A 12,765-nucleotide genomic window follows, 5' to 3' on the forward strand; every position below is an offset into this window, starting at 1 on the left:
TAAAAAAGAAAAACAACTGATCTTTTTTGCAGCATCAGTTGTGCCACTATCTGCAACGCAACGCATCCGTTGCATCAGTTACACTACTGATTGTGACTGATGCAAAACAACGGAAGTGTGAACTTAGCCTTACCGGCACTGGTGTCACAGGGTTGGAGATACAGAGAGATCGGAGAGGGGGGTGTCACTGCAGCGGAGCAGCTCAGGAGGGTCAGTGGACAGTCAGCGAAACTGCGGACTCGTGGGGTGTTGCTGCTGCGGGCACCATTAATCTGCCAGTGGGCTGCTGGCTGTTTTGAGTTGTCAGTTGACACGATGGAGTTCAAGAAAATGGACGCAGAGGCCAATCTGTTCAAGCGCTCGCTCTGCAGCCATTTTCTTGAATTCCATTGTGTGAACAGCCGAAGATTCCACGGAGCCTGCAGCCCACCAGCAGATCAATGGTGCCAGCTGCCGTGACACCCCACGAGCCCACTGTATTGCCGACCCTCGTGCCACTGACCCTCCTGAGCCGGGACACCCCTTCCTCCGAGCCCACAGCATCACAGACCCTGCCTCCTGTGACCTGCCTGAGCTGCGCCACCACTGCCGCTCTCCCCTGGTGAGCTAATATAAGATGCACTAGAATTATAAGACTGATCCCAATTTTAACAGTAAAAATATTTTTTTCCTATTTTCCTGCTTCAAATTTGGGGTGCGTCTTATAAAACGAAAAATACGGTACAGAGAAATCATATCCCACTGTAGGTTACATTAGGTGAATATATTTCTTCCCTGAATCCGCCTCTCCCAGATGACTACTCCTGTAGTAATGAGACATTTTTATAAAATTGCCCCCAGTTCACACACAATAAAAACACCAGCAGTAATGTGCAATAATATACCATTTATTATCAGCAGTTTTAGCTGTAGTTATACAATCATTTGTCTTATCATTAGTCATTTTTATTTATTACAGTTAAAATATTTTCAGTTTTTGCCATCTGGAAACCATTAACAAGAAGCTGATGTCAGATCCTTACATGCTTATGAGGATTCTTTATAACAGTATGACGATATACAGTAATTCTGGCCACCACTAGGGGGAGCTAAATGTTTAAAGATTTATGCAGCATTTTTTGGACTTAAGGGGTTTTTCACTTATAGAAAACTGGTTTCAATATGTTTCCCAGCCTGTTACATACAGTTAGTACTCGCCCTCCCGCTGTTCAGCACCAGTTCTCCACCGCAGCTTTGGTTTCTGCGTATCGGTTGCAGAGGTGACACCATGACTGCAACGCACATCGCTGCGACCTGACACTGGACCGGAGGAGGGGGAGTACTGTCTACGTTTGTGATTTTACATGCTGGGAAACGATTGGGGATCACTTTTCTATAAGTGGAAAACTCCTTTAATGACAGCTGTATAAATCTTTACGTCGTGATCTCCCCTTCGTAATGGCTGAAAGTAGCGGCTGTTACAGTCATATAGCTATCAGGGTACAGGCAGGAGCCGGCGGCGGTGACTCCGGGACTCATAGTACTCGGCTATGCTACTAGTGATTTCAATATTCAGAAAGCGCCACCTTCATGTGCTCAATGTGCTGACTACACAGGATGAAAATAACAGGATCTGTCACCAGCAACTCATGTCATCATAACAGCAAATGGATCCAGTTGTCAGAGTCAAGATAATCATTTACTAAATGGAAGCGGAAGCAGCGATCGGCTGATCATCAGATCTCCCCTAAGGGGAATATATCATCTATATCGTCTAATAATTAACACCGGAGCTGAGCCTGTTGTACACAGGGGACATGTTGTCTCTTTTCCACAGTATCTGTCTTTAAAAGGGAATCTGGCAGCAGGTTTTTGCTATTTAATCTGACAGAAGCATGATGTAGGGGCAGAAAGTCTAAAGGGTACTTTACACGCTGCGATCTCGCTAGCGAGATTGCAAGCGATCGTACCCGCCCCCGTCGGTTGTGCGACACGGGCATATCGCTGCCCGTGGCGCACAACCTTGCTTACCCCCGTGACACGCACTTACCTGCCCTGTGACGTCGCTCTGGCCGGCGAACCACCTCCTCTCTAAGGGGGCGGTTCGTGCGGCGTCACACGGCAGGCGTCCAATAGAAGCGGAGGGGCGGAGATGAGCGGGACGTAACATTCCGCCCACCTCCTTCCTTCCGCATTGCCGGTGGAGGCAGGTAGGGAGATGTTCGTCGCTCCTGCGGTGTCACACACAGCGATGTGTGGTGCCGCAGGAACGAGGAACAACATCGCTAATAAGCAGAAAACGATTTTTGGTTTTAGGACAACCTCTCCAAAACCAACGATTTTTGTCTCTTTTGCGACCGTTTAAGGTCGCTCATATGTGTCACACGCTGCGATGTCGCTAACGGCGCCGGATGTGCATCACAAACACCGTGACCCCGACGATAATTCGTTAGCGATATCGCAGCGTGTAAAGCACCCTTAATTCCAGGGATGTGTCAATTGCTCAGTAGCTTGCTGTAATTTCAATCAGTGTTTTATCAGCAGGACATTATCACTAGAGGATTAGGTCTCATGTGGTGGCTAGTCCAGCTAGTCTGTGTAAACCTGACCCCAACACTGATTGGCAGATTGCTGACAATATACAGTGTACACAGGAAACTGCCAATCAGTGGTGTGGGCGGGGTTATACAGAGCTCAGCATTCCGAGTTCTGCTACATCTACAGCAGTGAAGACAGGGATTATATCAAAACTGCACAAGCAGTTCAGTAATTGACACATCCCTGGAATCAGACTCTTTGCCCCCACATTATGCTGCTCTCAGATTACATAACAAAAACCTGCTGACAGATTACATTTTACAGCAGCAAACCGTCAACAATCAAACTGGTAACTTGATAAATGTTCCTGTCAGTCACTAACAGCAGCATTTAGGCTCCAAGATCCAACTCAGGTGTTAGTTTGACTGCCCATTAGCCTTCCTGCAACATGATCATGAGGCATCGATGGGCTGCCATGACGGCTGAGGACCTATGTAAAGTCCACATACTGGTCAAGCTGATTTTCCTGTGATGTTCAGCCATAAGCCGTGATTTTTACACTACACAACATCAATGGAGCATTGCTCTATACAGAACAAGCAATCACAGGGTCAACGCCGTTAAAAAAGAAACCTAACATCTTAGAAAAGGAAAAAAAAAAAAAAACACAAACATTCAAATCCCCTCCTTTTCCTAAGTTAAATATAAGAAATGTAAAGAATTCAAAAATTGAAAAAAAACAAAAAACAAAATTGTATATATAAATCTGAAATTAATCAGCCCAATCTGCATTTGGATTTTTTTTCCCCCATTTTCCTAACTTTATACGGTAAAATGAATGGTGTCAACAAAATCTGCAGCTAGTCTCACAACACACAAGCTCTTATACGTCTATGGTGACGGAAAGATAAGAAAGTTATGGTGATTAGAAAATTGGGAGGAAAAAATGAAAATGCAAAACTCTAAATTGTCTGTGTCTTTAAACGGTTAAGTCTGAATAATCCTAAATTTGCATTATCTAAGGATTAGACGCTATTATTACATATGATCTGTTTTCTCTTTTTCTTATTGATTTTCACATTTAATTTTAATTTTTTATATTTTATCTTCTATACATGATGATGGGGGCGGCCATATTGTCTGAGCTGCTGCTATTTCCTGTTAATGTCACTCAAAGATTTGCTCCACAGCAGACACATGGATGGAGGAGAGCATCATCCGGAGAGGACTTGTGGGCATGCTCTGTGTCCTGTGCAGAGATCCCTGTGCGGGGAGGGGGAGCTGTGTCCATCAGTTATTGTCAATGGTGGATCCTGCATCATCCTCCTCCAGCTTTATACCAGAGGTGTTACCTTACATTTCCTTCCTGTGTTGATAATGAGACTGCTGAGAAGTGATCTCTGTGGAAAATCTATTCTTAAGGTCAGTGGTGTCAGGAAACACAGGAAGATTTCAGGAGGCTCCGGAGGGAAATGTATTTTATGTCATAAAATTCAGAAAAATGTTTACAATGAAAGTTACTTTACAAATAAGGAATTTTCTGATGTTACTTTCCTGTTATGTTCTAATCTTCACCCAGTTATCTACACAGTGATCATCAATATATACCATAAATACATATAATGCAGCGTGAAGGGGCTCGGAGAAGGCGGCAGTGAAGGTGTGTAAGTGTCTGATGGGGTCACACAGCTCATAAAAGGACAACTGCCCGGCCCCATAATCCAGACAGATCCTGAATCTATCACTGGAGATCTTGTTCGGTAACTGGATCTCTATACTGTCATGTATCACTGAATACTCATTATTATATCTCCTCAAGCACCAGGACTTGTTATTCTCTCCAATCAGTGACTGATCTCCACTCCTGTCTATACTGGGATAACACATCCCCACCCTCCATGCACCTGCACTGATCTCCACATCCCAGTAATGTCGTCCTGAGGTAAATCCCCTCCTGCTCATCACCTGATCATATTCCTGGAATCTCTCTGCTGTTTCTGGACGATTCTGCTCCTCTTGTGTCCAGGTTGCAGTTTTCAGGTCGTCTGATATAAGGACATAATTAGCAGCTGTGTTTACATCCAGTAATATGTCTGCAGGACCCTCCACATAGATCCCGCTCCTTATACCTGTTATCACCTCACATAATGTGTGTAATGTGTGTGAGATCACAGCCACATCCAGGTCATCTCCATCATGGAGCTGTTTATCATGTCCCCCTGTGTCCTCATCACCTCCCTCCTCCTCAGGATCACACAAGTCCCCGGTGTCTGGTTCCTGTAAGACGGTCAGTGGATCAGTCATGTTACACAGCTCCTCAATGTGCCTCATCTTCCTGGACAGCTCGTCCTTCTTTATCTCCAGCTGATGGATCAGAGCAGGCAGTGACAGTGACTCTTCCTTTTCCTGCCTGGAGATCTCACTCAGGACCTTCTTCTCCAGGTCGTCCACCCGTCTCCTGATGTCTGTACACAGGGCAGTGACTCTCTCGGCTTCTCCGGCTGCTTTCTCTTGAGCTTTTCTCCTGCGTTCCTCCAGACTCCGGACTCTTACCGCAGCTTTCGCTCTCTTTGTGATCAGTTTCAGGAGAACATTTATCAGTTTCTTCTTCTTGTTCTCTGAGGCCTCATCCAGTGACTCCATTTTATGTCCTTTATGTTCCCCAATCAAACTGCAGGACACACAGATACAGACGGCATCCTGAGTACAATAATACTTTAAAGGTTCCTTATGGACAGAACATTTCCTTTTTTCCAGAGAAGTGCTGGGATCAGATAAGACGTGTTCTGGTGATTTGCTGTGAGCCCTCAGGTGTTTCTCACACAGAGAAGCCTCACAGTGTAGACAGGATCTAACAGCAGGTACAGGAGAGTCCACACAGTAAGTGCAGCAGATCCCGGTGATCTCTTGTTCTTGCTGAGTAATCAGGAATCGTTCTGCGACATTATGAAGATTTATGTTCCTCATCAGCGCCGGCCGCTCCTGAAACTCTTCTCTGCATTCAGGACAGGAATAACCTCCAGACTCGTCCTGTGTATCCAGCACACGATCAATACAGACCCGGCAGAAGTTGTGTCCACATCTCAGCGTTACAGGATCATTAAAAATAGATAAACAGATGGAGCAGAGCAGCTCGTCATTCAGAATAGCAGACGCCATGGCTGACGGAAGAAGGAAGAAATGAAACAATGTGAATGTTACTCAATATTTAACAATGTTGTAGTTACACCCATTCACTTAAACCCTTCACCCCCAGATCAGCAGACACCGTGGCTCATAGTTGAGGGAAGGAGGAAACGAAACTGATAATACTTAGCAATGTTGTAGTTACACCTATTCACTTAAAGGCGTGGTTCACCCCTTTTCATTATGGGCCACATCGATATAATGTTGAGAAATAAGGTTTCTTTCAAATACCTTGTGTTGCCAATAGTGCCTGTGAGCAGCGCTATTGTGGTCCGCTTACCCCATCACGTGACCCCTGGGCTCCATGACCCCCAGCATCCGGTGTTGTCACGCCAACTGAGGCTGGCTGCAGTCTCCATGAGTGACTGGGCAGTGGGCGTCGTTGCACCGCTCCACACAGCCCAGCATGAAAGTCCATCTCCCTGCTCCCTCCTCTTTCACTCCAGAGCAAACAAGCCGGAGCGATGCTGGGCTGTGACGAGCAGGAATTGCCACCCACAGCCCAGTGACTCACGGAGATTGGGGCCGGCCGCGGTGGTGTCATGTGAACAGGAAGTTGACATCACCAGATCCGAAGTCACGGAGCCCAGGGGTCACGCGATGGAAAACAGCGGTCCGCAATAGTGCTGCTCACAGGCACTATTACCAACGGAAGGTATTTGAGAGAAATATTGTTTCTCAATGTTATACGGATGTAGCAAAAAAATGGGTGAACCACGTCTTTAACTCCTTAATAGGAATCTGCCACCAGTTGTTTAATATCCCTTGTGAGAGTAACGTGATGTAGGGGCAGAAACTCTGATTTCAGAGTTGTGTCACTTACTTCACTGGGTCCTGCATTTATTATTAAAAACTGTTTCCTCTGTTGCACAGCTACAAGTTTTCTGAATGCTGAGCTCTGTATAACCCCACCCAGGCCACTGATTGGCAGCATTCAGTCTACAATGAACATAAGCTGAAAGCTGCCACTCAGTGGTGGGTACAGAGAGAAAGAAGCAAGAAAAGCACAATACGGTGATACCATAACACAATTGTGAATAGATAAGGGATGTGTGCTCACCAGATTAAGTTGTATATCACAAGAACTTTAGAGTATATCGGCTGCCAATGGTCACACGAGAGATGATGGAGGACAGTTGTAGGAAATATACGTGACTTCTATCTCCGCTGCTGGAAGGTGAGACAAACGGGTGGGGAAAGAAACAACAAAAGCACTCCTTAGTATCTTCAGTAGGGACCTTCGCAGCTGCAATAGAAACAACACCACTTACTTTAATGGGTCCTGCATTTTTTATTGAAAACGTTTTTTCTGATGCACAGCTTCATTACCAGTTTTCTGAATGCTGAGCTCTGTATAACCCCACCCAGACCACTGATTGGCAGCATTCTGTCTACAATGTGGATAAGCAGAAAGCTTAAAATAGGAAATATGCATGACTTCCACCTGCGCAGCTGGAAGGTAAGAAACAGGTGGGAAAAGACAAACAAAAAGCACTCGTTTCTTCAGTAGTAAACTTCGCAGCTGCAATTGAAACAACACCACAGCTATGCAGCGCTGAGCTCCTTCAACATAGTCAGCATAAGTATGAGCTATAGCTGGCATAGGGAGGAGTGAAAAGTGAATATTTACAGGAGAAGGTTGTGGCTGCAGCTGAGATTACAACTACCTGTTACATCACTGCAGAATAGACATTTACCTTAACCCTTTCAATACTTGATGGATTGAAATACGGTAAAAAGGATGCAGGAGACACGATGATTCCTAAGATTTATTTCCTAAGCATCTCAAGGTATTCCAACCTCATTAATCAGGGAAAAAAAAAAAAAAAACCACAAAGGCGCAGGCATCTCAAAAAAGTCCACATTTCAAAAGGCGCCAAGGTCGAGCACATGACATGTCAGAGGTCACTCTCAGTTTGATTCAAAAGTAAAAATATGCAAAAAAAATGCTGAAATGTCATGTATATAGACAATTTGGCATACAATTATATATAAATATAAGCTTTATTTTGTGGACATAAAAGTATCTCCGATAAAATGAGTGTTTGCCTGCGATGTGTATAGAGCTTGTAATCTTGTGGGGATGTGATAACTGAAGTGCTGTTAGTAAGATGAGCTACAATGAGGTTAGGATCGCAGGCTGATAACGAAGGACGGGTGGACAGTCAGAAGAACATCATCAAAAGGAAGAGAGGTTGGTCAATTACAAAGTGGAAAAAGTGGTCCACGTCATACACACTCGCCGCCACTGAGGTCCTTGCACAGGCGCACTACAATACTTTGATCTGCCCTGAGCAGGGCAGATCAAAGTGCGCCTGCGCAGGACCTCAGTGCCGGCGAGTGTGTATGACGTGGAAGCGTCATGCACACAGGCTTCAGAAGACAGAGGAGCAAGATGGCCGAGAGAGGAGGCGCCACTCACCAGGCCAACCAGCACCGCAGCGACCGATTTAGGTAAATATTATAAAGTGTTTTTTATGTTCGCACAACGGCCTGCGCCCTTATATACAGCATGTTAGAATGCTGTATACAAGAGCCCAGTGGTGGTGGCCGCAGCTTATAGGCCATAAAAATGGCGACAGGTTCCCTTTAAACTTTTGTAAAAAATAAACTGAAAATTGCGGCATGCAATATTATTCGGCCCCTTTACTTTCAGTGCAGCAAACTCACTCCAGAAGTTCATTGAGGATCTCTGAATGATCCAATGTTGTCCTAAATGACTGATGATGATAAATATAATCCACCTGTGTGTCATCAAGTCTCCGTATAAATGCCCCTGCTCTGTGATAGTCTCATATTCTGTTTTAGGCGCAGATAGCATCATGAAGATCAAAGAACACAACAGGCAGGTCCGTGATACTGTGGAGAAGTTTAAAGCCGGATTTGGTTGCAAAAAGATTTCCAAAACGTTAAACATCCCAAGAAGCACTGTGCAAGCGATCATATTGAAATGGAAGGAGCATCATACCAATGCAAATCTACCAAGACCCGGCCGTCCATCCAAACTTTCATCTGAAACAAGTAGAAGACTGATCAGAGATGCAGCCAAGAAGCCCATGATCGCTCTGGATGAACTGCAGAGATCTACAGCTGAGGTGGGAGAGTCTAATCAGTTGTACACTGCACAAATCTAGCCTTTATGGAAGAGTGGCAAGAAGAAAGCCATTTCTCAAAGATATCCATAAAAAGTGTCATTTAAAGTTTGCCAAAAGCCACCTGGGAGACACCAAACATTTGGAAGAAGAAGGTCTCTGGTCAGCTGAAACCAAAATAGAACTTTTTGGACACAATACCAAACAATATGTTTGGCATAAAAGCAACACAGCTCATCACACCATCCCCACTGTCAAACATGGTGGTGGCAGCATCATGGTTTGGGTCTGCTTTGCTTTAGCAGGAACGTGGAAGATGGTTAAAATTGATGGGAAGATGGATGGAGACAAAAACAGGACCATATTTAAAGCAAACCTGTTTGAGTCTACAAAAGACCTGAGACTGGGACGGAGATTTGTCTTCCAACAAGACAATGATCCCAAACAAAGCAAAATCTACACTGGAATGGTTCATAAATAAATGTATCCAGGTGTTAAGGCCCCGTCACACACAGAGATACATCTTTGGCAGATCTGTGGTTGCCGTGAAATCATGGACATATTGTTCCATTTGTACACAGCCACAAACCTGGCACTGATTGTCCACAATTTCACTGCAACCACAGATCTGCCGCAGATTTATCTCTGTGTGTGACAGGGCCTTTAGAATGGCCAAGTCACAGTCCAGACCTGAACCCAATCGAGAATCTGTAGAAAGAGCTGAAAACTGATGTTCACAAACGCTCTCCATCCAACCTCACTCAGCTCCAGCTGTTTACAAAGGAAGAATGGGCGAGAATTTCAGTCTCTCGATGTGCAAAACTGATAGACACATACCCAAAGCGTCTGCAGCTGTAATCGCAAAAAAGGTGGCGCTACAAAGTATTAACTTAAAGAGGCCGAATAATATTGCACGCCCCAATTTTCAGTTGTTTATTTTTTACAAAAAATGAGAAATAAGCAATATTCAACTTCATTATTGTGTCCCACTTGTTGTTGATTCTTCACCATAAAATTTAAATTTTTTACCATTCTGTTTGAAGCCTGAAATGTGGGGAAAGGTTGAACAATTCAAGGGGGGGGGGGTGAATACTTTTGTAAGGCACTGTACCTCATGTAATAGTTCAAACTGCTTTTTTTACTCAGGTGGCATCAATATTAGCTTCATAAATGGTCATTGCTAGACACAATTAAGCTTCAGAAAGGTCTAGTGCACAATCAGCTCAGCGTTCACCGCAGACACAGAACTGCTCGTGGTTCTGGGTGCATATTGCACCCGACAGGTTCACTTTAAATGAATGTGAACATCTCAAGCACTACATGGCTCAAGATGAAAATTGTGAGACTCTTCTGTGTCGCCCAGGGCTATGGGGTACTCCCGGCCCGTATATTTACGGGGATACTGTGTCACGGGAGAATACTGGCCGTTGCCCGGTTCCGTGACCTTGGGGACGCTTTATAATGGGGAGTATTTATAGGGGAGATTAAAGTCTTTTCTGTGACGCCACCTGCGGATTGCAGTTAGGATGGTGGAACCGCTGCTGCTGGGTTGGTTATCCCTAGGGCTGGTGGTAATGGCAGCTGTGGTGGTAGGCCCTCTACAGGTAGGGTCGGGCCCTGGGGAATAGATAGTGGAGACTTTTGCTGAAGAAGGGAGGCCACACTGTGGGGTGTAAGGTAACAGTTTTACTCACTCTGGACCCTTGGACGGCTGGTTCAGGTCCCTGTAGTTTGTTTGATGACTCAGTTGCTCTGTCCCCAGCACCCTCAGTGTGGTTGGGTCCCCGTAGCATGAAGTCTGAGTCCCAACTGTCTTTTGGCAGTCTCCTCGTACGTATGGTGGGCATTGTGGACCCTGTAAGGTTGGTCCGTGGTCCCGAACCCTGATCCGCTTGTTACTGCCGATACCCCCGGATCTGTGGGTCAGTGAAGGTCCCCTCATTGTGCAGGTATTTGCCAGGCCGCGTGAAGCTGGCGCCTGACCTAGGACCCTGTGCCCCATCGGTGCTCTGGTTCCAGTGGTACTTGGGTGTACCTATCCTGGCAACTACTCTCCTGTACCCTCGGGTCACCATTGCACGACCCAGCTTGAGGCACTTCCATTCACTTTCACTCTCCTGACTTGACTGACTGTTCCCTCCCACCAGGATGTCTAGTCCCCTGGACTGGCTCCACTCTCTAGGTGGCCATCCCTGTGGTGTCTGACTAGCCAATTACCCTTGGTGTGGAGTGGAAACTGGGATTTTGTGTGTGTGCAGATGTTACTGGCACTGGTGTTCCAGGTCCCTGGGGGTAGGCCCTGCATCCAGGTGAGGATGCAGTACCTAGTAGTGCCCTGAGTAGTTCAGGGGCGCTACATTTCCTGCATAGGACTAAAAAAAAAATTGAAATCTGAATTCCCAAATGTTGAAATTGCATTCAGATAGTTCATGTGCTTGACGGTGACCAACTCTACTGGAGAACGTACTTTTTCAAAACTGAAACTTCTAAAAAATCTGCTTCGTAATCACCGTTTCCACTGGCTTCCCTCATGTGCATGGAAAGTGACATCCTGAAGACCATTGAATTCAAGCCAATAAGAAAAATTCTCTGAAAACAAAATCCATACTTCCATAGTGTGCCATATAATGTATGACTTACTGAGGATTGTGTTTTTCGAGCCTTGTGTATTGTTCAGGTGTTTATCATGTTGATCACTTAAATGTTTTTAATGTGCTCACACCAGTTTTGTTGACGTGCCAATAAAATAAATATATTTAATATTATCGCCATTTACTTTTTATTCCTGTAAGTGGTTGTCGTAGAGGTCCCAGCACAGTGGTTTGCCCAGGGGCCCAAAATGCTGTTAAAGGGAACCTGTCACCGGTTTTTTACCTATAAGATGCGGCCACCACCACCGGGCTCTTATATACAGCATGTTAGAATTCTGTATATAAGAGTCCAGGCCGCTGTGTACAACATAAACACTTTATAATACTCACCTAAACCGGTCGTTATGGTGGATGTGGCTCAAATGGGCATCTTCGTCCTCCGGTGGTGGCGCCTCCTCTTTCGGCCATCTTCATCCTCCTTCTGAATCCTGCATGAAGCGTCTATGTCATCCACACTCGCCGGTCCCGCGCATGCGCACTACAATACTTTGATCTGCCCTGCTCAGGTCCTGAATGCCGGCGAGTCTGTATGACTTAGGACGCGTCATGCACCGCGGCTTCAGAAGATGGAGGACAAAGATGGCTGAAAGAGGAGGCGTCGGCACCGGAGGACGAAGACACCAATTTGACCCACATCCACAGCAGCGACCGGTTTAGGTGAGTATTATAAAGTAATTTTTATGTTCTACACAGCGGCCTGGGCCCTTATATACAGCATGTTAGAATGTTGTATATAAAAGCCCACTAGTGGTGGCTGCAGTTTATAGGCTAAAAAACTGGTGATAGGTTCCCCTTAAGATGGCCCTGGTCTGGAGACTTGTGGCCAGTCTGTACATCACAAGCCATTCTCAAATTGTGAGACATGGATGAATGAGGCCGGTCTCACAGAGGTCACCTCACACCTCTGCCGCTTCTCTCAGCTATATTATCTAAGGGGTTTAAATTCCAGTTACTTCGCTATCTCCATTCCCGGCCTTTGCAGCAGAGTATCTGCTCTATTTTATAGATGACACCAACTGCTTAGGTGAAAGCACAACATCTCTGGAGAACGTGTAGGGTGGCACGAGGTGGTAGGGGCGGGCGAGGGATTGACTCCAGACGCCCCCGAACACTACATGAAAACCGTGGCCCTGGCTGGGTGCGTGGACTTGTGTGGTGCAGGTCATGCCTCTTAGCAGACCGCATGTCACCATTGCCTTTGGCAGGCCAGGACCAGACAGCAGTGTACACTGACACCGAGACCACCAGTCCTTATTAAGCAAGTCTTTTACTGAACAGTTTCCACAGTTATTTCGGCATTACATCACATGTGAGCAGGG

At 45.7% G+C, this 12,765-nt stretch overlaps 1 protein-coding gene across 2 annotated transcripts in view; it reads right to left on the reverse strand.

Annotated features, from left to right (window-relative positions):
* Positions 1-866: 866 nt before the first annotated feature.
* LOC142302829 (E3 ubiquitin/ISG15 ligase TRIM25-like) overlaps positions 867-12,765 on the reverse strand; it is a 17,950-nt gene continuing 6,051 nt past the window's right edge. Inside the window, exons 2-3 of one of the 2 annotated variants that reach the window (XM_075343940.1) lie at positions 6,764-6,873; positions 867-5,678 (exon numbers count right to left, since the gene is read on the reverse strand). In XM_075343940.1, the coding sequence (XP_075200055.1) occupies positions 4,075-5,676 (1,602 nt within the window). In that variant the 5' untranslated portion in view covers positions 5,677-5,678; positions 6,764-6,873 and the 3' untranslated portion in view covers positions 867-4,074. Of the gene's footprint in view, positions 5,679-6,763; positions 6,950-12,765 lie in introns of both variants that reach the window. The other variant, XM_075343939.1, reaches the window with a different exon arrangement.

Source organism: Anomaloglossus baeobatrachus, chromosome 4, assembly GCF_048569485.1.
Source record: "Anomaloglossus baeobatrachus isolate aAnoBae1 chromosome 4, aAnoBae1.hap1, whole genome shotgun sequence".
NCBI classification, from domain to species: Eukaryota; Metazoa; Chordata; class Amphibia; order Anura; family Aromobatidae; genus Anomaloglossus; species Anomaloglossus baeobatrachus.